The sequence below is a fragment of the Corvus moneduloides genome, chromosome Z, assembly GCF_009650955.1.
Source record: "Corvus moneduloides isolate bCorMon1 chromosome Z, bCorMon1.pri, whole genome shotgun sequence".
NCBI classification, from domain to species: Eukaryota; Metazoa; Chordata; class Aves; order Passeriformes; family Corvidae; genus Corvus; species Corvus moneduloides.
Window position 1 is genome coordinate 315837 of NC_045511.1, and position 26655 is coordinate 342491.

Here is a 26655-nt window from a genome sequence, read left to right on the forward strand (position 1 = left end):
TCCTTCACCCTTCCTTCCTCCCCCGCAACACCTCCACCTGCCCCCTCTCCCCTGCACACTGCGACCCGCCCCTCTGCCCCGCTATTCCTGTCCTCCATCCCCACTCTCCTTCTTTCCCCCGCAGCCGCGGGGCTTCGGGGCGCCGGAGAATAAAGCCCAGAGGGCCGGAGCGCGGCGCCCCCTCCCTGGATGCGCCCCCACGGGGCCGGACCCGCTCGGCGGGTCCCCCCATGCAGTTCACAAGCACCGCCCGACACCGCCGGGGCTCCGGCTTTCCCCACATCACACTGGGGGGTTCCCGGGGGAGGTCGGGGCTGGGCTGGGGGCGTTAGGGGGGGGGGGGTGGGTTAGGGAGGGCCCCCTCCGGAGGAGGGGGTCCCTGGGGGGGGGCCAGGGCGGACCCTCTCCGGAGGAGGGGGTCCGGGGGCGGGGCGGGGCGGCGGGGGGACCTCCCCCCTCCAGTCCCCGCCCCCTCCTCCGGACCCCCTCCTCCGGACCCCCTCCTCTGGACGGGGTCCGCCCCGGCCCCCTCCCCGGGACCCCCTCCCCCGGACCGGGGCCCCCGGGGGGGAGGGGGGGGGCGGGTGGGGTGGGGTGGGAAGCAGAGGGGGTCACGTCACTCAGCAGCGCGAACATAGAAATGACCAAACGGACGACCCCGCCCCAGTTTCCCCCCCCCCCCCCCCCCCCCCCCCCCCCCCCCCCCCGGGGGCCCCGGTCCGGAGGAGGGGGTCCCGGGGAGGCGGCCGGGGCAGACCCCGGCCGGAAGTGGGGGTCCGGCGGCGGGGGGGGGGCCTGGCGGGGGGGCGGGCCCCCCGCCGCCCCGCCCTTCCCCCGGACCCCCTCCTCCGGAGAGGGTCCGCCCGGGCCCCCCCCCCCCAAGGGACCCCCTCCTCCGGAGGGGGCCCTCCCTAACCCACCCCCCCCCCTAACGCCCCCAGCCCAGCCCCGACCTCCCCCGGGAACCCCCCAGTGTGATGTGGGGAAAGCCGGAGCCCCGGCGGTGTCGGGCGGTGCTTGTGAACTGCATGGGGGGACCCGCCGAGCGGGTCCGGCCCCGTGGGGGCGCATCCAGGGAGGGGGCGCCGCGCTCCGGCCCTCTGGGCTTTATTCTCCGGCGCCCCGAAGCCCCGCGGCTGCGGGGGAAAGAAGGGGAGGGGAGGACGGGGAGAGAGGAGAGTTGTGGGGGGAAGGGGGGGAATGAGAAGGGGTAGGGAGGGGGGGTCGGAGTGCGGAGGGAAGCGGGAGGGGAAGGGAAAGGCCAGGTGGGGGGTAGAGGGAGGGTGGACAGAGGAGGGGGAGAGGGGGAATAGAACGGGGTAGCGGGGTAGGGACAGGAGAGGAAGGAGTGTGGGGCGGTCGGGTTTGGGACAGGAGAGGAGAGGGGAAAGGGGGAGAAAGAAGGGGAATACGGGGCGGAGGAGGAAGGGGGGGGGACGGGACAGGAGGGGAGGCCGAAGCCCCCGCGTCTCACCTGCGGAGCTCGCACAGCGAGCTCCTGCCCTCACCGTGCCCGGAGTGAGCAAATGGCCGGCGAGGCGCTTACCGGGGATTAAATCACCTCGGCCCCGCCCCGCGCAGCCGCCCTGGGGCCCCGCGCACCTGAGCCGGGCCCGCCCCGCGCACCTGAAGCCGGTCCCGGGCCCCGCCCCTGAAGCCGCGCCCCCGGCTCCGCCCGGCCCCACCCCCGGCCCCTCCGGGCCGCCCCCGGTATCGGCCGGGACCTGCCCCCTGGGACTCTCCGGGACCCGCCCCGGTACCGCTCAGGACCCGCCCCGGTACCAGCCGGGGCCCCGCCCCGTGTAGCCCGGGGACCCGCCCCCGGGACCCTCCGGGACCCCGCCCCAGAGTCCCGGCCCCACCCCGACCCCCGCCCCGGGCGCGCAGAACCGAGGAGGGATGGGGACGGGGATGGGCCGAGCCCGGCGCTACCCCTCCTGCTCCGGCTGCGACGGTCCCGCCGCAGCCCGAGATAAGCATCCACCGCACAAAGCGGAGCGAGCGCGGATCCGCCGGGATTGCGGGGCGGGGCGGGGCGGGGCGGGGCGGGGCGGGGCCGGCACAGGTGTGACGGGCGGGACCTGCACAGGTGCGCGGGGCCCCAGAGCGGCTGCGCGGGGCGGGGCCGAGGGGATTTAAGCCCCGGGAATTGGCCCCCGGCGCCATTTGCCCCAGGGCGCTCGGTGCGGGCGGCTGCGGCCGGGCCGGGCTCGAGATCTCTCTTCCTCGATATCCCTTTTCTTCTATACTTCTCTTCTTCTGTACGTCTTTTCTTCTGTACTTTACTTCTCTTCCGCTATACCTCTCCTTTCTCCCCTTCCTTCCTCCTCTTCCGCACCCTCCTCCTGCAACCCCCCCTCCCTTGCCCTCCTTCCCCCCCCCGGCCTGGTGCCCCCTTGCCCCCTCTCCCTGCTCCCCTTCTCCCCTTCTCCCCCAGCCTATTTCCCCGCACCTGCCTTCAATCCTCCCCCTCCTCCTTCCACCCTTCCTTCCCCCCCCACCCAACCTCTCCCTGCTTCCATTCGCACCCTGACCTTCTGCTCCATTTGCCCTTAATTCTCCCTCTCCACCTTTCCTGCCCCCTCTCCCTGCTCCCCTTCCCCGCCACCTTCCCCCTTTTCCCCCCCGTTCCCCCCCACTTGCCTTCAATCCTCCCCCTCCTTCCTTCGCCCTTCCTTCCTCCCCCGCAACACCTCCACCTGCCCCCTCTCCCCTGCACACTGCGACCCGCCCCTCTGCCCCGCTATTCCTGTCCTCCATCCCCACTCTCCTTCTTTCCCCCGCAGCCGCGGGGCTTCGGGGCGCCGGAGAATAAAGCCCAGAGGGCCGGAGCGCGGCGCCCCCTCCCTGGATGCGCCCCCACGGGGCCGGACCCGCTCGGCGGGTCCCCCCATGCAGTTCACAAGCACCGCCCGACACCGCCGGGGCTCCGGCTTTCCCCACATCACACTGGGAGGTTCCCGGGGGAGGTCGGGGCTGGGCTGGGGCGGTTCTCAGCGAGAACAGGCCCAGCCGTCCCTATGTTCTTATGAGTGGCATCAGACTTCACCAAAAATCCTCCCGGAGAAGATAAAACTAATTTTGGAGTATGACACTTCTCTCAAGGCATTCCATGTTAGAATCAGCTGTGCTTAGTGTACAGGTTAGTGGGAATACCTGGATTTATCTATTCTCTCCCCAAAGCCGTCAGTCTAGCGTTCCCTGTCTACTCTGATGCCAGCCACTGTCTTGCGTTCCAGCTTTCTCTTCAGATGGAAAAGGTCAGGCAGGAATGTCAGCGAACATATCTAATAGAAAAGGAATCTTGAACTGCATTGAAGTACTATCCTAATCTTCCTCAGACACCATAACTGCTGAATGTTACTGGCAGTAAGGCTTCTTCCCAGCTGGGTGTTCCCGTACCCAAGACTCTGCAGTGTGGCTGGACACAGGCTGGACGCAAAGGTAAGGGCAGGGCTCAAAAACTGTTGGCAGTGAGATGCAAGTTTGTTTTGGCAAGTGCTGTCACTTTGCGTGGATGCTGGGGAACAGGCCAGGGCAGAGCTGCGGGTCAGTGGAACCAACCCTGCTCCAGCAGTGCTGTCACCATGTCACTGCACTGGGGCAAGCACAAATCTGTCACCTTTAATCCGCCACAAAACAGACGCAACTCAGACATTATAGTTTAGGCATGCAACATGTCATAGGTAACAAAATGGATTAGATAGCAGTGTATTTTAAATAAATCTTTGTGAGCTAGTAAAAAAGAAATCACAGAAATAAATTGCTGAGGAACATGTCTGCAGGCTCAGGTCTAGAGCTGGTTGGGTTTTCTTTTACACAGCAGAAGCCAAATTCACCAGGGGACAGATCTTGCACCAGAAGGACATGTGCAGTGGGAAGGAGTAAAATCCCGTTAATGTTTATGCTCAAACCAGGTCTACCTTCCTGGTGGTACAGAAAGTGCCTTTAGAGTCGGTGCAGTTAGAAATGAACAACCCCAGTGTTAATTAGGTTCATTAGCAAGTGCACACAAACAGGAGCCAGAACAGAGCTGTGTTCCAGAGTGCCAGATTTCATTCAGAACGCCTCCATCGCAAACAGGAATGAGGAAAGGATGGAAAACAAATCACTGTACAGAGAGAATGACAGGGTTCAGCACGTTCTCCTAAAAGGCTTAATGCCAGCCCCAGCCCAGATGCTTTGTAGCACATGTACAGCTTGGCAGTAATGAGGCAGTTTCGGTAGAACAGAGATCTGGACATGCTGTGTCAGGGCTCTCCTGTGCCTTGACATTCTTCTAGTACTTATACAGAAATGCAACATCCAGCCCATATTTCTGGATACAGAACAATAGTGATGTGCTTAATGAAGAGAGTTGCTTTCGAGAGACAGCTTGTGGAGAGAAAGCTTCCAACAGAGCTTTTTCCTACTCTCCTAATGGCTTAGGAAAACAAGGCTCAACGTGCTTTGAAAAAAAAGTCTGGTATGAAATTCAGAAAAATGCTCATTTTTCCAAGTATATGATATTTAATTTGTAATGAAATAAAATCTGAAAATGTCTAAATCAATTAAGAAGTAAACATGAGTTGTAATACTACACCTGTAAAATGATTAATTCCATTCATTGTCATTAGAAATTGTGTAAAATATTTATTAAGGGTTTTGCCTACAGAGGCACAACATAAATAGAGTAAGTCCTGCTGAAACGTGATCAGTTCTCAGCTGCTGTGGGAACATCAGCAAGGCCACCCCAGGTGACAGTCCTGGCCTCGGGGCTCGGCCTCTGCGCTGCCAGGGTCTGCTCCAGAGCCCAGCGCCGGGCAACTGCTCTGCCACAGTCCCTTGGAGTCCCTCAGGCAGGTGCCAAAGCCAGCAGAATGTGCTTGGAGAGGGAACGGGTGCCGCAAAGTTAATCCACCCCTTCAAACCCCTGGGCATTCTCCACGGCCATGAGGAGCTTCTCCCGCAGATCCTCGAAAGATTCATACAGAGGTAAGTCTAGGCGGTTAAAGCTAGAAGGGACAAGGAAAGAGTCACTTGATAATCCATGGAAAAACAGAGTTTTAAAGGACTAGAAAAGGTTAAATAATTGGGGTCTTGATTAAGAATGCAGCTTGTGGTCCACAGTGTTCCCCGCACACCTCACACCTGCCCAAGGTGAGCTCTCCAGTAACTGTGTTGCCTTCCTTTGCAAAGGTGGAAGCAGGAATTTGGTAAAAATCACTTAGGACAGGAAAAAAGCCAACAGAAAGCCCCTCACTGTGTTAGATGATGGAAAACAATCTTTGTCAAAAGACTGATTTCTTGAGGCTCAGCAAAGATATTCTGGATTTAGAGGACAGAGGCTTTGCTCTCTGCGGGGAAAGAAGATTAAACATCCAAGAGAAAGTCTTCCAAAGGTAAAAGCTAGCAGAGAATTGGAACCCAAAGAGGATGGGTTGATTTTGGAGTGTGTTCAGGGTAGTGTTGTTGTGTTTGTGTTTGGTGGGGGGTTTTGTGCTTTTGTTTTCAGGTTTGGTTTTTTTATTAAAGCTCATTACTCTATAGAATGATTAGTTTCACAGAGAAAGATCACCAGTCTGTACTGATAGTCAACAAAATAGTTTTCCAACTCAGCACAGTTTTTCTTTAAAAAGCCACATTCCTGAAATGTAACAGAGCAAGACAGATTTGTACTGAATGCTTTCAATGTTTGCAAAAATCTATAATCCAGGGTTAAATTATCTTATAACCTTACATTTGATTTGAATTTTCCAATGATTTATGGGCTTTCTATGGCTGTTTGATGATGTCTGACTTGCTGTAGTTCATTACATCCACTTACTAGGATGTGGGGAATTAAACAATATCCTTCAGTTTCTCAGTTTGTGAAGGCACTGGGGACCTACAGGATCAAATGCTGTTTGATGCAGACCTGAGCATGGTCAGCAGCATGGCCCTTCTGGCAGGAGTAGCTCTGGAATTTATGCCTTGGTGACTTACCAGGTGTGAGCTCGGGGCAGCTTATCAGGACTTCCCCACTGCTCTATTGTAAACAGCTGAGGACCATTTGAACCTGTGTGAAAATGAACAGCGTATGAAACAGAAATTGCTGGACACTGCCTAAACGTTATTTTTAACATGAAATGTTGGCATCAATTGTGGCTGGATTTTTCACCTGTTACAGGTACATTAAAGCAACAGGAACATGGTTCTTTCTTTCCAAGCCCAGTGAGTTGGTTTCAGAGCTTGTGTAATGCCAAGGAAGTGAGCTCAGACATCAGCATTTAAAACTCAGTACTACGTGGGGGTCAGAGGTTGGCTGGAATTCCCATTGTGCCACAAGCAGCTCACCATAAAGTTCAGCAAATCCATTCATAGGCACACGTGACGTCCCGGTCACAAACTGCAGGAGCCGGATCCGTTTCTCAGCATCCATCAGCAGAACAGCCTGTTGGAAAATGGACACCATCAGCCTCATCCTCCTACCCTGGCCTGGATGGGCAGGGCTAAAGAGCAGCCCAAAGCCAACATGAAGCACCTTTTGTATGAGCCAACCCTCAGGACACAATGGATTCTCTCTGCTCCAGGTCCCATTTGTGGGCTGCTCTGGCAGGAGCTATACCTGCCCTTGGCCTGAGTGAGGTGGGAACAAGTCCTGCCCCCCAGCACAACCCCCCCCATTCTTAGAAGTTTTCATGAAAAAAAATTATTGCAAAACAGGGCAGTAACTTTCACCCTCAGTCAGAGGTGGTGCCCAGTCTTACCTTCCAGAACCACTGGATAACAGGATGATTTGGGCAGTAACCATTTTTATAGATGGTGTGTTGTCTCCAATCATTGACATCGACGTCACCAAGGCCACACATCAGTAACTGCAGGTAAACAGAACAGCGAGATGTTAATGAGGGTGTGGTTCCCTGCACTCTCAGGGTAACAAGGTGTCACTGCTCCTCAGGGCTCTGACCTTCAGTCATTTATGCACACACAGTGGAGATTCGGAGCTTTCACAGGTACACCCCCAACCACCTCCCTGAGTAAGTGCAGTTCTTTGCATGTCATGAATAGATTTATTAATTAGGAAGAAACATCTAATTTCCAACTCTGAGCAAGGCAGCTGTGTCTGCACATTCTCTCAGGGAGAGGGATGGATGATTGAAGAACCCAGAACATGGCACATCTGTCAGGGAATTGTCAGCTTGGGGCACCAAATTGACTCACCTCCAGTTCATTTTCATCAAAAATTTTAATCAGATCAATAGGAAGCAGTTCTGTGAATCCCTGCAAAGAAGAACAGCAAGTTAAAACTCTCATCCCACATAAATCCTAATTAAAAACATCCATGACCAAATTACTTCAAGCTCAAATAATTAAACATGAAAGAGAATGACCTTATTCTCATAAGGGAAAGATGATACATTCTTACACAAGATAAAACTGTAAAATCATAAAACGTAAGTATTCCATTTGCATTCCCTGCCAAGCTCCCCTGCTCCCTTCACACAGACACCAGTGGGTAAGAAACCTGTAGTAGAAAAAAAATCCCTATTTTTGTGAAAGAAAGAAGCTAAAGAGCCTCACCTCCAGAAAGGCATTCATTTGCTTCTGCACTCTGTTTACAAACCGCCACTGGATGACCAGGCTGCAGAGAGAAACAAAACCCCATCAGAAACACAAACTCATTAGCAGGTCTCAGCCAAGTGTTCAGAGGTTTCAGCAATCCCAGTGCTTTCAGTTTGTCATTTGCAACTTCAGCAAGTTCAGGAAACTGAGCAGCTTTTGCCAGTGTTCCAATTTATTGGCTGGTGACTGATGGAATTTTGAAGAAATAACCAAAAACCCCAGTGGCTATGACCGAATCACAGTGGGAATATTTTCACTCCTGTAGGTACCGAAGTGACCAGACATTTTATTCTTCCCAGAACACTGAGTAATTAACAATTCCCAGAAAAGTCTACAAGCTCTGAGGAGAGCTGTCAGGACACAGCACCTCGTATCTAAATAAATAAATAAACTGCAGCATCGAAGGGACACCTTGCTTTCAGTACCAGCCACCCACAGCACAAACACCTCACAGGTGCAGGCATAAAAAATCAATTCCAGGCATGGAATTGGTCCAGGTCCAGGCATTGGAAATGAATTCTCAATTTACACGAATGTAGCAATTTTAATGCCTTTCATCTTGGAAAAGGCTCTGATGAAAAACGCCAGCAGGTATAATTGAATTATGCATTTTACATCCTGGTAGGCAGAAAAACTGAGAAAGCTGAAAATTAAGCCTAATTTCAGATTTGGCCAATTTTTGGTAGGAACACTGGCACTGGAATCCTGGCTCTGGTCTGTGACTGGCAGAGGAGGACAATGGGATGAAGGCCAGGCTGGAGAGCACCTTCTGGCTCATCTGAGCTTGAGCCATTTGTTGGAGAAGCACATTTCCATGGGGGGAATTTCAGGAAAATCAAGCATGTAATTTAATTTACTCTTTGTTCTTGTATCTGACTGGATATAAACAATGTTAACAGTAAGATTTTTTTTTCCAACGATCCCTGATGCTCTTGTGCAGTACACACTACAGGAATTGCAGCAGGGTCAATTGTAAGTACAACTGCTCTTCCTTACTCCCATGCATATTTCACAATGATACTTACTCAATGTATTCCCGCTTGTTTTCATTCGTTACCATGATTTCAGACCCATTGGGCTTCAGGTCCACTTGATATGTCTGTATTTTGGAAGACCAAAAAACCTGTTATTTGAGGACATCTTTCTCCCAGAACCCACTCTCCCTGAGCAGCGTTTTGCAAGCAGTATCAGGAAATCATTAGTAAATTGATTTACACTTTTGAACAAAGTGGCACTGACAGAAGGGAAAACTGGCAGAGAGGCTGGCTATTTACTAATAATTTTATTATAATTATTATTTATAGATATGTTATATGTTTATAAAAATATGTACATTATATATACAAAATTATAATAGTTATTATTTATAATAAGTTAAATCACATATTGAAATTGCCCAAAACCTAACCAGTGTATTACAAAACCTCTCCATCCTGTGGCTTCAATACTCTCCCTAGTTCTCCATGTAATCCATAACCTTATGTTGCTTCAGGAAAAAGGCAGTAAGCACTGGAAAGTGGATCAGAATGTTTTTGACAGGACATTGAGTGCATGGTTTGAAATGTTTGAGTCAGTTTTTATGAAAGGCCCCGTAATCCCCAGGTCCAGTTGTAACTGGAGCCAGGATCTAGTAAACAAATCTCAGAAGTAAACAAAGGGAAAATGCTAAAGAAGACCATAAAAGCCTCTAAGCAAATTAATTTAATTTAATGTCTACAACATTTTCATTTGTAATGGAGAAAGATACCCATAGACTGTGACCCTTTTAAACCTGACCGCTTCCCCCTGTCGTACCAGCTGCCTCTGCGACAGGCACTGCAGAGAGCACCTCCCTGCAACCTCAGAAACCCAAACAGTCCCTGGGCTCTGACCATCTTCCAGCTGGACTGTGGGACACCTTTATTCCTCCTCATTGCAAGTATTTTACTCAGCTGCACATCCAGCTTGTCCCAGAGATGTCACAGCTCCCTGACAGCAATGTGACACCCCCAGTCCCAGCTGAAAACACAGAGAGGTGAAGGCTGATCAGTGACATTCACCACCACGAGACTGCTCAGTACTGAGGTATTTGTTGGCAACAAGCAGTCCTAAGATGTAAATAACCTTTACATACCTGTCCAAAGTTTTCCTCATCTATGCAAAACATGAGATCCAGCTCCGTAGGGTCGTTTTCCAGGATCCACTTCAAAGAGTTGTAGTATTCGCTATCCTAGGGTAGATCACAATTAGGCAGTTTGAAAAGGGGCAATTAGTGCAGAGTTCTAGAAACCCAAGGGCCTGCAAGCACTGGCATGGGTTAAATGGGGTCTTACCACTGACTCCATGTCTTTGAGAGTTATGGGCTTCCCCAGCATCATCTTGTAGAAAGGTCTGATGAAGAAGCCTGTGAGGGAGAGGAAAACGTTACCTGCCTTGCCCTGCACCTGCACAACTGCTCGAGGGCACCACCCCTAGCATTTCCTGTTAACTCCTGACTGTAACAGCCCTGCAACTGCAACAGCATCACAGCAGCTCAGGTTTATTTAGCTACAGAAAGTCCCATTTTTCACTTTCAACAGTTATCCACTAAATACCACATTCCACTGACCACCCTAACAATGGCAGAGAGAGCCAAAAGATGGGGAACTGAGCTCAGGACACTATCCCATTTTAAGAATCACCATTCAATTCCCAACAGGTCTAGTCCCAGACTGTCCCCAGAACCTGGGGCTCTAAAGCAGGTGCATTTCCCTCCCCAAAGCCCAGTGGCAGCAGCAGGGCAGGAGCAGGACTCACCGTCCAGCAGCTTCCCGTGGTACACAGCCAGGCCGGCCACCCGGCCAATGAACGTGAAGTACGACAGATGGTCTTCGTTACAGAGACCTGAATTAGGATTAATCTGAAGTGTATAGTTGTCCCTTTTTTGGGGAAAGAAAAAAAATAGCTAAAGAACCAAGTCTTCAAATAAGCAGATACTCAGATATGTTAGTAAGTAACTTGAGCTTTGGGGCATTTCCCTTCAATAGTGTCATGGGGCTGTGTCCAAGTTCTTTCCAGTCTGTCCCACACCCCCCAGAGGGGCTAAGCCTGGTGCTCCCACCACAGAGCCACTGAGGGCTGACGCAGCAGGAAACCAAACCCACTGTGAGCAAGAGACACCCTCTCTCCCTTGCACTAACGGATTGCTCCAAGATTTTAAAGGTGGGCAGCCCCCAGTTTAAAGTTCTGGGAGGCCACTGCTAGGGAACTCCTGCAGTGTGAACAAGCAGCTGCATTCAAGCTTGCTCTACAGCAGCACTGGAACTCTGGGCAGCAGAGGAAAGAGGCTTTTCTGTGACATTGGTCCCTTCACCATTACTGGCCTCAAAAACTGCAGTTTTGCTGCCCTGGATATTGTCTGAGCAATGGAAATGTTTTCTAGGCTCTCAAGGACCATTCCAAAGGCTCTCTGAAGGGCAGAAGGAACAGGGCAGTGGTGCTGCCCAGGGCACCCTGGGAAGGAGGAGCTACCTCTGCCCAGAGCAACTTTGCCTCTCATGCAAAATGTAATGTATATCCCTTGAGAATAGAAATATTTAATGGACACTTACGTTGCTGAGTATTCAAAGAGACCATAGTAAGGGTTAAACATCTCCTTGGACAAGAGAAAAAACCACTCTCTGGCCACACCTCCATAGTCAAGTCCTTTTTCTGACTCAAATTCAATCCAGAGCCTGGCTTTTAGTACATCAGGTCTCTTCACGGACATGATTCTTCTGTAGGACTCCTCAAAAATGTTATTTCTGTGTAATTTCATCTCAAATCTGTTGGGTATGTCAGCCTGTGTCAAAGAAGATTAGATTATCCTTGTTAGTCTCAAGAAATAAGTGTTTGGGCGAACTGCTGACTGGTAACAGCTCAATGACAGATCAGACACCTGGTGTTCCCGTTCCCCATGTTTTTATTTCCCAGTGCTCTCTCAGTCCACAGGTTGAGAGCATGGGGGGAACTGGGCCACTTCCAGAACAGTGCTGCAGACTTCCATGGTAAATATTTGATGAAAACAACACGAAAAGTAACAAACAAACAAACAAAAAAAAGGGATAAAAATTGAGTGTGCTCTGCTTTAAGGGCATTTGCATTCATCTAGAAAAATGTGAGTCTTAAAGACTTAGAAAAGCTTTTTGTTGAGAAATCCATCAAATTCAAACTTTGCTTTTTGTTTTTGGTTCCTTCTTGAGCCCTTCAGGAGCAGCACAATGGAGTAACCTGACAGGTGTGTCCTGCAGCCCCCCCGTGCTGGTTCTACTCACAGGTTTCTTTAACTTCTTGCGGAAATAGTCGTATTTCTGCTTGAACTCCCTGGAGTACGGCACTGCCTGTTGGGAGCAGCAGGAGAACACATCATTCCAGCTACTCAGCAGTTTGACACCCCACAGTATTTAAAAGGAACGTACAGCCCTGCTACCCACACATTGTGCCATGGGCTCCCTTAAACCCACCCATGATGGAGAGCAGCCAGGAGAGATTTAAAAATCCCACAAAATGACATCATTTTACTCTGATGATAATATAACTTTACTACAGCCATTAAATAATCTTTCTACGTGTTTCCTTTATTTAAACACAACGTGAAATGCTATTTAAGTAATTCTGTTTGTCATGGTACCAGAAATATTATTATTGAAAGCATTCAGATGAATCCTTAGTGCTTCTGTGAAATGGATTAGCTCCTGCTTTCCCTTAAAAACCAACAAACAAACCACTGTCAGTCACTCAAGGGGACCATGACCATCTCATTTCCTTCAAACAAACTTTCTCAAATAGTCTCTCCCATTTATGCTCAGCATTTCTGGGGAGAGACCTATTAACACTTTGCACAGTGCTGTTTGTGAGGATCTCCAGTTTTAAATGCCTGACAAATGGGTAAATCCCTCCAAAAGCAACCATGGTCAAACAAGTGACTATTATTGATATTATTAATAAGCAATTCGAATTACACCGTGCAGCAGGTTCATCTGCTGTGTCCTGAAACTCTTAAAGGTCCCGAGGATTTACCCAGAATAAAAAGATACTCTTGGCACCAGGAAACATCTTGGGATTGGAAGTCTAATCACTCAGAATACCATAAAATGGCATAAACTGGCATAACTCAGCACAAAACCAGCATTAGAATGTCAGAGTCACTCTTTGATGTTTTTAAAATTTGATACTGAAGTAAAATGGTGTGTATTTTTTTCTAAGGCTGATATTCTGAAATCTCTGTTTACCTGCAAGAAGTTTTATGTCTCTTAAACTGACAGATCCACTTTTTGTCTTTTTTTTTCACACTTTGAATCCACATAGGCCCACCTCTCTCCTCCCAAGTGTCAACAGCTTTTTATTGTCCAGAGATCCCAAAATGAATAGAACAATGTGTCAGCTCAGTAAAATCCTACTGTTAGTAATGACCCAGGTAGTGGGTAAATAGGAGCACTTCTCCATAGGCATCCCCAAACCCTTAACAATCTGGGAGGCTCCCCAGAACGTGGTGCAACATTCTCAACTTCTTCTGACTTAGGATGTGGACCAGCAGAGCTTCTGCTTCCCAGGCTGCCCATCCCTGATCCGGGGAGCAAGCAGGGCCTGCTGTGGTTCCAGCTGTACCCAAGTCAGGGCATTTAATGGAAAATCCCACAGCAGTACTTACTGGGCCTGTGATGGCTGGGTTCTGCAGCCTGGGGTCTTCCCACTGGGTAATTTTATTATCTGCAAATAACAAAAGAAATGATCCCATGGCTTCTCTAGTACCACACTATGAATTTCTGTTGGTTTTTTCTCCCTAGCACTGCACAGCTCTGTCAGGGTTAGCAAAGGCTTGTGTCCCCTCATCCTCCCCAGCCCCAACACACTGTTTAGTTGAAAACATTCACTCAAAAACACAGAACTATCCCAGAACCCAGGGAATTTGCACTGCTTTGATGGCAATGTCTGCAGGAGTGAGTGAACATGTTCATTTGAACATGGGCTGGGATTGGAGATACATGGCCTGGCAGGTAAAGGAACCCAAAACTTTGGCAATGACACTGTAAGTTACTGTTTGGAAATTTTGCACAGACAGCTAAAGTATCATACTTTTAAATTTGGAGGGAATAACATTTTTCCTATACTCCGATTTAATGAGAAGGTAAAGGGAGGCAGAACTGTCCTGTTTTAGCGCAAGAGATCACCCAGTTATGACCAATGGAGATGCTGGCAGTGGCGCAACACAGCCCAGTTCTTTCCATCTACAGCTTTGAAGAGCACCAGGAGGATGACAGGAAAGGTTCTACAGGACCATGGTGGGACTCCCCTTCCCTGCCTCCAGACAGCTGCTCCTCCCAAGATTCTGAACACGACGGAATCACAACAAAACAATGGTGTTGCAACAATAAGACAATGCTCCAAACCCCATCCCAAGTGCCACCTGCAATGGCAAGGTGCCATGGCCTGCCCTCTCTCTGTTTGTTTACTGTTCTGGGTTAGGAACTGGGTATCAGGAGTCAAGATTGCATTTTCCATGTTTCTAGAACCGGAAAAGCCCTGTAAGTTTTGAGCATCCCAACCTAGTTTAAGAGAGACTGGGATCTGAAAAGGGTCATTCAGCAAATGTTAACTGGAGAAAATTCTAAAGGATTGCAAGCACATTTCAAGACATTTGATCTATTAGTTAATTTAATAGTAAAATACTATTTTATTTATCTCCACACATTAAGGGTATTTATCACTTATGGGAATGCTGGAGGGCTGCCAGCCTGAGCTCCAGAGACCCCAGAGATGCACAGAGCAGAGCTGCCGTCAAGGCAGGACACCCAGCCCAGCCCTTTCCATCTTCAACCCCTTCACTGGAATTCCCTTCTACAAAGTTCTCTGTTCACCTTTTTGACACCAACAGCCACACATCACAGTGCCAGTTTTCTGTGAAATTGGAGGTCAACTGGAAATGACTGACAGTGTGTCAGCTCTTTGCTCTCTGTACTTCAGAGTGTGCAATGCCACCAACGAATCTCAGTCTTTATTTTCAGAATCTTACAGGGACTTCATATGAAAAATGGTCCTCCAGGGCTACAAGGGTCTGGCATGAACCACTCCACCTGGAACGGTAGCTCAGGATTCTCTGTCTTATCCCGAGTGGACATGGATAACAAACTCAATCCTTCTGCAGAACATTTTCCAAAGTCTCTACATTTTCAAAAATTTCAAAAATTTGAGTCTTCCCATTAACACAATTCTCTGTCATAAATCAGGCTCTCAGGCCTTTGATGATTTCCTCTTTTCCCTTCCTTTCCAAGGGGCCCACTATTTCCCTGAAGTTTGGGACCCCCTGCCAGATATAGAACTCTCACAGCCAGACATTCCCAGTGCTGATGGCATCAGGAGGGTTACTCCAGGTTGGACTTAGGCACTCCTGTCAATACATGACAGGGTGAGATAACTCATGACCAGGTGATGGTGTTTTTCATGCCCCTTTCAACCAAAATTCCACTAATTATTCCCATTCTGAGAAACACTTTGCAATTCTCGTCTTCCTGCAGCCTCTTCCTGCACACTGCAGTGGCCATTTGTTAGACTCACTCTGACTTCCCATCCCATTCCAATGAGCCCCTCCCCTCTCCTGCCCTGCTGCTTCCTGCTGAACTAAGGAGTGGGTCCCCTGAATTCCTTGTGTAAATCACTGATGCATATTGTGAGTATCACCATGTACTGGTGGATGTGGACAGACTTTGAGGGGAACCCATTCAGTGTATCCTTGTCCATGAATCACTGGTAACTGTTCAGGAAATGGTTGCAGAATGGTTGTTTTCCCTCCTGATCCCTTCCAACAGGTAGATAGTACGTGTCTGGGAGGCTCCCAGGGATGGCAGCAGTGTGTGCGTGCTGCAGGGAACAGGGAACACCAGTGTCTCCATGGAAGGTAAGGTGACTGGGGCAGCTGAGGGCCCAGAGAGCCAGGGAAAGGGGTTCACTGTCACACACAGCCTCTAGTACCAATAATCCCTGTGTGCTGCACCAGTACTCAGTGTTTCTGGTGCCTGTGTAACAGCAGAGGGGCTGTGCTGGCTGCAGGAGACTCTTGCAGTCTCTCCCAAGGATGAGAAAAACATTTCAAAAATAGGACAAACAGCGTTGGAGAATTATGCAGCAGAGTTACAAAACGTAGCAGGGAAGCAGGACATGACCAGCAGCTGACTCTGTCAGACTTGTCCTGCTGGTTTTGTGTCCTGGCAGTGGCACTGTTCAGGAGCCCCCTGCTCTCCAGGCCCCCCAGCCCGCCCACCCACCACAGCAGTGCTCGGGCACCAGGCTGGGACCAAAGGGACATTTGCTGGAAACAGGCAGCATTACCAAAAGCTTCCCCAAACTTTTGTGAAAACTGCTATATAAGAAGCTAAATCCACTCAGATCAAAAGACTAGAGGGAAAATTCAGATGCAAATGAATTTTGCTTCCTTACAGTTACAAATTCTTTGAGGAATTCTAATTAATGTATGACTTTAACATTCCATTTTAGGGACTAACACATGCTCAAATAGCTTTAGGAGACTGAAAAATTAAAGCTTTTTAAGAGAGGTTGGGAGGCTCAGCAGTTACACAGTTGTTTTAAATGGGACAGTTTTATCCTGTGACTCCTTAGTGGCAGCAGTTTAGAATCATTGACCATAGTTACATTTCCAGATCTCTGTTGGGAAAAACAATTACAGAAGGGATAAAGGATAGTAACTCTGTAGTGAAGTTTGGAAGAGGTTCATTGGGTGCTAGCTGAGTATTATTTCTAATGTTTAGTTAAAAGTATTTATACCATTTTAAAACTGGAATTACTTTAGAGGCAGTCTTTTAATAATGACTTAATACTGTCACCTCTGAGGACAAGCATGGGAGCCAGTGATACTGAGGGACAAACCTAATTCTGTCAAACATGGGTAAGTTAAAACCTAAACTCTGTGCACCCTCCTCTGACGGTTATGAGAGTTAGCTGTGGCTGTGAAGAAATGTCTCATTATAAGTCTTAAAATCTTGAAAAAAAGAACAACCAAAAAAAAGTAAGAAGACTCAGCCCAGCCTTTGTGGGCTGCTTTGTTTCCAAACACCAACAAAACTCACACAGCAGTTCTGAGATGCTCTAGGAAGACAAATCTACAATGAAACATCACTTACACTAGAACTCCACTAACAGAACTGGAGAATATTAATGGGCTGGTGCAGTTTCACATGCTCTAAATAGGAAATAAGATCAGAATCAGCACTGCCACAGACCTGAAAGCAAAGGAGAGTACTTCTCAGTGCTAACTGCTCCACTGCCTATATGTGGAGCTGTGGCTACACGATCTTTTCTCATCTTATTTTCTATTCCTAGTGTATATTTTAATTTATTAAGTGCAAGTAAGCCATGGGATCATCAACAACAACAACAACAAATCCAAAATATCAACAAGAACAAAAGAAACCACAGAGAGGAAATGTTAATGCTTCACAAGTCAGAAAGGGACAAAGCTTGATGAGCCAATTAAAGCAAGCTTCCAGTGAATGTACAGTACCGTAGGAGGGCACTAAGTCTCTGGTATCAATGTCTCCACATATCAACACCTGGCTTCCTAAATGAAGAGTAAAATCACAAAGCTTTCACTTCAATACTTAGTACCTCCCTTTGTCTATTTGCTCTAGTACCTGAGTGCTTACTTACTATGGTCTATATAAAACGTTCTTCCATCCAGATGTATTCTTTCCTCCCAGCCAGGCTGGAAATGGGAAATAAAAACAAACAAAAGAGAGAGTAAGTGAAATAGTACCAGTCTCACACGGCCTGAAGCAGTGCATTGCCCACACCTACTGGACTTGTCTCAAAAATGCTTACGAGGTAGGAAACCCCAAGCGACCAGATGCATAATGGGAAGGTCAGAAATCCAGGCAGACTCAGACCTAGATCTTATATAGGTGACTGCATCCCGTGCAAGGAGTATTTTTAAAGCTTGGAAGTGGAAATCTCTTCCCTCAGGATTCCCACCCATTTCCTGCTGTGAGCAAATAATCACAGAGAACAGATGGTCCATCACGGCTTAGTTTTAAAGTTTCTGCTCCTACTTCTGAAAGCTATGTGGGTTATTTACTGTAAATGTGTAACCCAGGCTCCCTGTACAGTGGGACAAGAATGTTCTAACCTAGTCCTCAGTGCTTCCTTTCTCATCCGTTCCTTTTTCTCATGTCCCAAGCGCCTGCAGTGCAGAAAGGAGAGAGGACGGCAGGCTGTAGGGACAGGCAATGCTGGCCAGCCTAGGCTGCCAGAAGATACAGAGCAGAAATCATTTCACTTTAATCTTGTTGGAGAAACTTGTGTTAAATTCTGTGGTCAGCCCAACCTCACTCCAAACCAGGGGCTTTAACTGAGGTGAAATCTGTTACTAATGACCTGTTGCCAGTGACAAGTCAGGCTACCCTGCTTTCACTGCATGTCTCACCCCTCGCAGTTAAAAGAACAAATTCAGTGCCTCCAAGGTTAACACAGGCCCCACATACCTGGACAACTGCAAAAGCACAGCTGCTTCCTAAAGCAAAAGAGCATTCCTGCTGCTGTGACCAGGAATGTGTCAGCTTTCACACATTACTTTCTGCCTTTAAGGTCTGGGAGTATTTTAAAAACAAAGCAAAGTTCTGCATTTGACATGTCTGTAAATCCCCATTATTCTTTGGTTACAAGTATGACAAAAACTTCTGACACGAAATTGATTATTTGCTCTGCAAAACATGGAGGTTTCATTGAAAAAATCAAAATTTATTCAGATTTCTAAATGCTAAATTATGCTGGTGTACTGATAAGAGCTTGCTTGCCACAATCTGCTCTGCTTTTCTTAAGCAGTAAATGATTATTTAAAAGCACAGTCAGAGACACAGCCCAGGTAAGTGTGTGCAAAGCTCAACACTTCATTAGCACAGACAAAGGCCATGAGTTAGAGCCCGAGCAAGCCCCAGCTCACAGCAGGGCTCCAGAGCCTCTGGAGAAGGGCTGCAGCAGCCTGTGCCCAGGAACAGAGCAGAGCCCTGCGACAGCAAGTGTAGGTTAGAACACAGGCACAGCATCACTTACAGGAAGAGGGCCCAAGTCATTGGGGTTCAGTGATGCTTTGGATCTCAAATGCACTGGAAACTTCAGCCGTGGATCCTCCTGGAACACAGGTATGCAACTGTAAATCCAACAGATCAAGGTAGATCTACAAACTAAGTCAAGCACAGACTTATCTGGAAATCTTCCTATGTTACAGTTACTCTTTTATTTTCAGAAAATAAAACAAAACATGCCTTATTAGGATTCCTACAGGGCAGTGAATTTTCCAGTGCTGAGTGAGTTAGGGTGATGTAAGACCTGACTCCACTAAGTGTGCTATGTCCAGGGATATTCTTCAAAAACCACAGCCCTGTTCTTAGGATGCCTGCACTCCACAAGGGCTTTTAGAACCACATGCACATTTTTGGCTCTTAAGAACACAAAGTGCCACGCCAAAATGGGGGCATGCAGGCAGGAAGACAGAGATGGGACCATGGCCCCCAGTGCCTTGGCTAGAGTGCCCTTACCCAGGTGGTGGTCTTGGTGTTGTGGTCGATGAAGAAGGGGCGGCCGTTCGGGGCGATGCGCATCTCCCAGCCCGGGGGCAGGAAGCTCTGGGCCCCCTTGTGCTGGGGCTTGGGGGAGTTGTAGGGGGACGGCTGTGGGGACTGAGGGTTGGAGAGGGTGTCCTTCACCGCCCTGCGCACCGGAGAGTCCTTCATGCCCTGTGGAGCAGGAAACAGCACCATTGCTCACATGGCACGTGGGGCTGCAAAACCAATCCAACTCAGCTTCACAGCAAATAGCTTTTCATTCCAGATGTAATTAATACTAGAATTAAGTGCTGGGACTGATTTACTAGAACTTAATTAGCTCTATCTGTGCCTTCTAACACACCCAGTCTTTTGCTGTGAAGGACAAGGTGTTCTGTGCCTTCCTCTGCAATGACAGTGTCCCCAGTATTTACACCTGATTGTACCTTCCCCTGCACCTGCCCTGGATGTGTCCATATTTCATTTTATAAGGAAAAGACAAAAGCAGTGTTTTGTGCTTCAGGGGCAATGTATCTCATTTACAAGAAAGCCTTTAAGTGCAAGGCTGTGTGAGCCACAGCTCTTCAAACTCTTAGGTGTAAAGAGGAAATCTGAAGAATTGGCTCTCTTCAGCACAGCCAGGAGTAGCTGAAGCAAGAGTTTGAATCACACTGTCAGAAGTCAAACACACAGAGGCTTTGATTATGTAAGGAGCCACTTCAGCTATTCTGTAGCCATGTCACAGTGAACATCAGTCCGCAGCACTTGGAATTACTTTGAGAGAGACTTAAAAGAAATGCAGCCCCCATTTGAAGGACAAGGATTGAGGAGAGGCTGTCGGGAACAGTCGGGAGGGGCTCACCTCGAGCGGTGCTGACAGGGTGACAGTGGGGGAGCTGAGGCTGCGGGGCCGCCGGATCTGCGGCTCGCTCAGGTGGTTGCTGCTGGTCGCGCCCGGCCCCACCATCCCGTCCTCGGCGAGCTGCGCCAGAGCAAAGCCAGGTCACAAACACCGCCCACACGTAGGACATGTTAAAACCGATGTCATTGTTATCATCACTACTATTCTTCTTAAACTTATTTCCCTAAAGGCCAAGTAATTAATGTAATTCCATTGGAAGGACCAAGAACATATGGTTCTATTAATGACTTGAGCCAACTTTCAAATTCAACCCTAAGAACACATTTGCCTCCTTTTAAGAGTTCTTCTGAACCTCTGGAAATTCCTTCCCTTGCAGCAATCAGCTTAACCTGTGCCTTGACAGTTAAAATAAGTAACCAAAACTATCCCAAATTGTTGCAGCTTTTTATGATTCATCTGTATTGCTTAGGATTTTTCCTTTAAATTTCAGATTTCTGGAAGCTGCTTCAACTGAAATGACCCTCAGCCAAGCTAAGTGTTCGCTCCCTGGATGCAGCAGGGTACCTGCATGATGGGCCGTGTCCACGTTGTGGTCCGGTTGTTGTGGTTGACATAGTAGGTCCGACCCTTGGCGTCCTTGCGCTCCTCCCAGCCCGAAGGTAAGCCAGGCGTGGTGTGCACGTAGGCCACAGAAGGCTGCTCAGGCAAGAAATCACTGAATTCTTATTTTATAATAGCTAAAAAACATTTCAAACTGTTGTTTGTAAAAAAAAAGCAACTTGTTAACTTACACCCTTCTTAATCACAAAAACCATACGGAAAAATCCAGTTTCTGATTTAATTTAATTCAAGCTCTTTGTCATGTGCCTTTGAATCAAATAACTTTTTTCTCCCAAGAAATCTTTTGGGTCAGTTTAACACAGATCCAGCAAACAAGCTTATATGCCCTCAAACATTCTATTTCGTTACACATAATGATAAAAAGGAAGTCTATGTTTTAATGAGTTTTCCTTGAAAAGCTGGGGTTTGTTCCTTTCATCAGAATGGATAAGTAAGAGTTAAATAACCATGCAGTTCAGATCTCCCAAGTCCTGTTTTCTTCTTTACCCAAGGGTGTCTTGAATCAGTTGCCAGAAACTACTGTGGGTTTAGAAAGTTAATTTTAACCATTTTGCTCTGTCACAAATGCTGCACTCAGGGCTCCATGTCCCGACGACATGAGATAACCCCAAACTAGAGCCTTGACTTCAGCATGACAAGAACTTCTACTAAAAGCTCCACAAGTCAGACCCTGTTCTAAGAGAAGCATACAGGTAGCAGAGGAGTCACGTCCTATTGCCCACAGGAACTACGTTTCTGTGTGTGGCTGATGTTCTTTTGCGCCCTTCCTGTCCGCAAAATACCCAAGCACAAGTTCATACACACAAGCCAGGAACTGGAACCGAGTGGGATGAAGGACCTGCATAATTCAGAGGCTGATGCACTACAAGCTCTGGGGTTTTGCCATGAAACAGTAAAGGCCTCTGAAGGCTCCCACTGAAATCCAGAACACTCTCTTCCTATCCTCTATATTCCTTGCTCCAGCAAGATAATGAACTTAATTCTTGTTCTTGCTTCATCTCCGTGAAACCTTTCCCAAAGCTCCTGCCGAAGGCAATGCAGGTGCTGTTTAAGAGCAGAGCACAGTTGACACAAAGAACTGGAGAACTGCAGGGATAATCAAGAAAGGAAAGGAGAAAAGATACTGGATGGGTCAGAAAACTGACATACTCCAGCAGGGAATAGAAAACAGAGGGAAACAGATGAAGAATCCAAGTACAGACTATCAGACTCATTTCTTTCTCTCCTGAAAAGCCAAGGGCTATTTTCCCTATGGTTTTCACAGAGCTGGCAGGCAATGAGAAGAGCACCTTGCCCAGGCTGTGCCAGCAGTTGCCAATCCATCAGTCAGGGGTCAGGAAGGCCACAGTAAGGGCTGCAATCACTCCACAGTGTCTCAGTTACAACTCAGATACTGGGAGAAGGATACTGCTTCTGGGCCTGAGCCTGTGGGTCCCATTCCAAGGAGGGGGGTCTGTAGGGATTCTGAAAGCAAAACCAAGGTGACCAGAGACTTTTACTGCTGACAGGTTGTTCGTCTGCAAGCCTCAGGCACCCAAAGACCCAAGAGAATGGAACCTTTGAAGACAAAGGATTTAGACCATGAATCCTGTGTAAGTCCCAATTCCTCCACAGATCTGGGATCTGGGTGTAAATGCTGAACAAAGACAAGGGGGGGATTAGTGACTGCAGCATGGTGAGGTAAAACATCTTGGTACAGCTGCACTAATGATGAGTCACTGATATTTGAACTCAGCTTTTTGCAGGAAAATATTAATATTTTGCTCTAAAAAGTCTAACCAAGACAAGATGCTCTGCCAAGAGAGTACCACTGCACTGCAGGTTCATCTAGCACAATTAACTAACCACTAATGAGTCAGGTATTTTATTTAGACTTTGCTATTTGCAAGTGTGCTCCTCTGGTTCTAAAACTAAAAAAAACCAGTGAATATAGACAGTATTACAGAACAATGCATCAACACCCAAAGTAAGATTTATTTATTTCCCAGATGTAAACAGCAAACCTACCAAGTATAAATTAAATTTCTTTCTCTGAAACAAATTCTCTAGGAGGGCATAAATTAATAAAAGCCCTTTATGATAGGTTACTGTAAATGACTTCCATGAAATAACTCACTTCAGACTGACAGTTAATTAGGTTAAAGAATGGGATTTTTTGGACAAAGTTCAATATAGATTAAACCCCCTTTCCTTGTATTACACTTTCAGCAAAGCACGTCAAGAATTTTATTGTATAATCAAACTACAGTCTTAGACTGCTGAGGAACTGCTGGAAAATGAAACTGGCATTCAGTAAGACCATTAAGAGCTCTGTGGTATATCACTGTACCCCCACGGCTCTCAAATTAAGACCAACTTTAAGAATTAAAATTAATTAGTCTAATGGAGAGGAAGGAAAGATAGATGCAAGATGCAAACACAGCTACACGTACAATGATTTGATGTCTCTAATCCCTGCTGCTTCCAGTATTCCTTTTTAAAGAATTAGCTGTTGTAGCTTTCATTTTTCAGGAGCCCATAGCATCTCCTTAGTGCACAGCTTTGTCATAACTCAATGTTGCATCCATGTCCCTAAACCATGCCAGTATTTGAGTGCAAGCAGTGTTTTGAGAAATTTTGAGAAAATTTGGGACAAAAAAAAGTAACATTCAATGGCTGTATTTCATTCAATACATGAATGCTTGCTTTGTGGAAAAAAAAAAACCCCCAAAACTTCCTCATTGTACAAGACCTAAATGTCCCCCCATTTTGTTTAGAGATAGTGCTTGATAAAGGGTTTTATTACCGTTGGCTCCTCTCCACCTGTGACAGTTGAAGAACGAGCTCTCCTAGAGGGACCACTCTGCTGTTAAATGATAATTAATGTTACACATATTTACTGAAGAAGGTCACAAGTTACTGTCACATCTTTAGGAGCAAGGCATCAGACATATTTACTGAGAGAGCAGTTAGATGGATAATAGCAAATCTGAAAGTCATCAATCACTAGTAACCAAGCCAGAATCCCAGAGGAGCACTGGATTAAGGAAGAACATGTACTTAGCTGCCAGAAGAGAAATGATCATTAGCTCAGGAAGGATGAAATGTGGTTAAGATCAGGTAAGATGATGTTTTAGAGCAATGCTCTCAGTGCTACTTATTTGAACATGTGCTCAGGAAATGAGTGTCCCTCAAGAAGCAGGAGAAAGGCCTCTCCCCAGCCCCACCTGCCAGCCCATGTACAGCCCCCGGCTCCAGCAGTGCTAAACACAGCAGTAAAGCAGCACAGCAGCCCTTGTTCCCCCTACAGTCAGGCACAGAGAGCAATAGCTGAGGCACGACTGCACTGGGACCCATCCCACTGCTCACCCCCAGAGCCAGGGACATGCTTCAGCTACACTAAATAACTGCTACAGCACAGGAAAAATCCAGCTAAGAGAAAACCTCCATGGTTTCTGGAAGTGTTTGCCCAAGAGCAGCAGCAGAGAGAACAAGCAATGCACAGACAAGCAGCTTCAGTAACAAACTTCTTGGTATGCACAGGTTTTCTATTTGCAGATTCACATGGGACACATTCATAATAAAAAAAATGAAGACAAAACTCTTGATGAAGAAAAATATAATTTTTTAAAATATTCTTTTGCAATCTGACTAGTTTTACTCAAAAGCACACCTTGCACGCTCCTATTTTAAGTGGTCTCTGTACCTACTGCTGAGAGGTGGCAGAGAGAACAAACCTGCCACCTCTGCAACTCTTGCATGTGGGCTGTAGGACAGGCACCACTTTCTGTCAGCTGGAGCAGAGGTGTGCATGGTTCTGAAGGGAGAGAAGAGCTTTGTTGACAAAACATCTTTGTATTTTCTCCTGTTTGAACAATCTCCTTAAATAAACCTGCAGAAGTTGCTTCCCTAAGACCCTCAGATTAAAGAACTGCAATTCTACCCAGGTATGTCATACCAGACTCTCACCAAAAGCCTCATTTTGACTACAACCAGGGAAAACACCAATCCTTTGGGATTTTAGACAGATTTATATATTGCAAGTAAAATCAACTCATGGGTCACAGGAATACACCTGCTGTGAGAGTCCTGCGGCTGCTCCAGTTCCAGGTAGAGCTGGTTCTCTTGCCCTCTCCTCCCCCAGCTGGGAACACCCCTTGGAGGAGTTTCTCTCTCCACTGACTGCACATAGGAGTGCAGTAACCTAAATTTCCATGTTCAACAACTGAGGAGAGTGGGACTTGCTCAATCTCCAAATGTTTACTTCTCTCAGGAATGTCCTCCTTTTTTAGCTCACATGAATTTGGTCTCCATTGCTGTTTGGGACAATCAGATGCCCACCCTGGTCACTGATCCGTGTCTGACTAGAGCTGACCCAAGGCAAGGTGTTATTCAGAATCAGAGAATGTCCACCCAAAAAGGAAGAAATAGAAGGGACCTCTGGCTTACCAGGGATAACTGGGACTGTTCAGCGACGGTGTCTGTTACACTGCAGGACCTCAGTCGTGAAGAAGGGTCTCTTTGCTGCAAAAAAAAAAAAAAAAAAAAAAAAAAAAGATGTATCCAAGTTAGGGTGTCTTAAAACATGAAAACATGATGGTTATTCAGAAAATTCAGTAACTACAGGTACTAACCTCTTTGTAGCAAATCTCCTGTAAACAATTATCTACTTCTGCTTTACCACAGAGTGGTATATCCCATTTTTCTGCTTCCTATACACTACAAAAAAAGGGGCCCATTCATTTTTCTAAAGGAGAAATGTCAACATGAATAAACTCATGAATTATTGAAAAAATAAGGCATTAAGAAATAAATCCAAAACCAAATATTATGGATGAGAGCTCAAAGTCTTTTTTAAAAATTCATTTACTTAAAAATTCATGGTATTTAAAAAAAAAAAAAATCAGTTTTGATTTTCCTCTTTGCCTTCTAACTTCTGAATTAGTTGTGTCTTTTCCCAAGACACATCCTTCATGACTGTGAACTAGAAATAACACCTCCCTCAAAAAGCAGATATGCATCATGTCTGATTGACACTACAGTGTAGCTCCTCCCTGCCAGTCCAGCTGGGCACTCCAGGGCTGAGCAGTGTTCAGGAAAATACAGCACTGACTGCTGCAGTAAAACCAGTGGAGGGCTACTAAAATTGCCGTTCTCAACACAAGCCCAAGTGCCTCTGCATGCAGATCCAGCAGAGCATCAGAGCTGTCACTTGCTGACCAACCTCTAGGTGACATTCCCATCAGTCAGAGACCAACTGCACTGGCTCTTTGGGAAAAATGCACCTAATCGAGATTCTGTTTGATGAGAACAAGAGTAAATATGATTTCTTATCTCTTGAACTGCAGAGGTACCTTGATAGCATCATACTAAGAATATAAAATAAATAAATCAGAGCACGATGTTCTGTTTAATATTTACAATTATTTTTGTAATCAAAGAGACAGAAAACATTCCCCCACTTGTACATACATTATCCTGATATTTTATGGTATCCCCATTCTGACTAATGGATAGTGCAGAGACCATTTTTCTGTTTTTCCCTTTCCTTTGAAAATTCCTAGGTCTACTCTCATATATTTTGTTTCACTAAAGGTCTAAGAGTAGCAGAATCTGAAGTGAAACTCACACAGAGGAACACTTGAAATCTGAACTGAGGAATTCTGTTGTCCGAGGCAGTTTGCTCGATGGTGAAACTGTGATGCATTTTTTGGAAGGGAATTTTAACTGCATGCTCAGGTTTTCCTGAGACCAGCAATCGCTCCCCATGCATGAAGTGATTCAGGTTATGCCAAATAAGAGCACATTTCTGCACTAGAGGTTTACAGATTACACATTACGTACAATCAAAGAGCTGAGTTGTTCCCCATTGGAATCAGGAGTGACCTGGAGTCTTCTGCTCAGCTCCTCAGATAGCTCCTGAGGACTGGTCCGGGATACTGGAGATGCTGGAGGAGGTGGCAGTGACAAGCTTAAGGAATCCCCACTGGCACTTGCCTCCTCTGAAATGGTTTCCCAAGGCTAATGAAAGAGAAGAAACTAAGTTCAGGTTTTATACAGACC

General features: G+C 47.3%; 1 protein-coding gene across 9 annotated transcripts in view; it reads right to left on the reverse strand.

The window, feature by feature from the left end:
* Positions 1–3604: 3604 nt before the first annotated feature.
* Positions 3605–26655, reverse strand: part of NEDD4L (NEDD4 like E3 ubiquitin protein ligase) — a 104624-nt gene continuing 81573 nt past the window's right edge. For 2 of the 9 annotated variants that reach the window (XM_032095998.1, XM_032095997.1), the window contains exons 11-32: positions 26437–26613; positions 25042–25116; positions 23399–23458; positions 20557–20688; positions 19993–20112; positions 19125–19322; positions 18640–18717; positions 17242–17296; positions 17096–17152; positions 13232–13290; positions 11856–11921; positions 11154–11383; positions 10360–10481; positions 9897–9967; positions 9698–9793; positions 8610–8683; positions 7543–7603; positions 7183–7242; positions 6729–6836; positions 6316–6412; positions 5965–6037; positions 4035–4994 (exon numbers count right to left, since the gene is read on the reverse strand). In XM_032095998.1, coding sequence (XP_031951889.1) covers positions 4892–4994; positions 5965–6037; positions 6316–6412; positions 6729–6836; positions 7183–7242; positions 7543–7603; positions 8610–8683; positions 9698–9793; positions 9897–9967; positions 10360–10481; positions 11154–11383; positions 11856–11921; positions 13232–13290; positions 17096–17152; positions 17242–17296; positions 18640–18717; positions 19125–19322; positions 19993–20112; positions 20557–20688; positions 23399–23458; positions 25042–25116; positions 26437–26613 — 2172 coding nt within the window. In that variant the 3' untranslated portion in view covers positions 4035–4891. Of the gene's footprint in view, positions 4995–5964; positions 6038–6315; positions 6413–6728; positions 6837–7182; positions 7243–7542; positions 7604–8609; positions 8684–9697; positions 9794–9896; positions 9968–10359; positions 10482–11153; positions 11384–11855; positions 11922–13231; positions 13291–17095; positions 17153–17241; positions 17297–18639; positions 18718–19124; positions 19323–19992; positions 20113–20556; positions 20689–23398; positions 23459–25041; positions 25117–26436; positions 26614–26655 lie in introns of all 9 variants that reach the window. The other 7 variants (XM_032095999.1, XM_032095993.1, XM_032096000.1 and 4 more) reach the window with 5 other exon arrangements.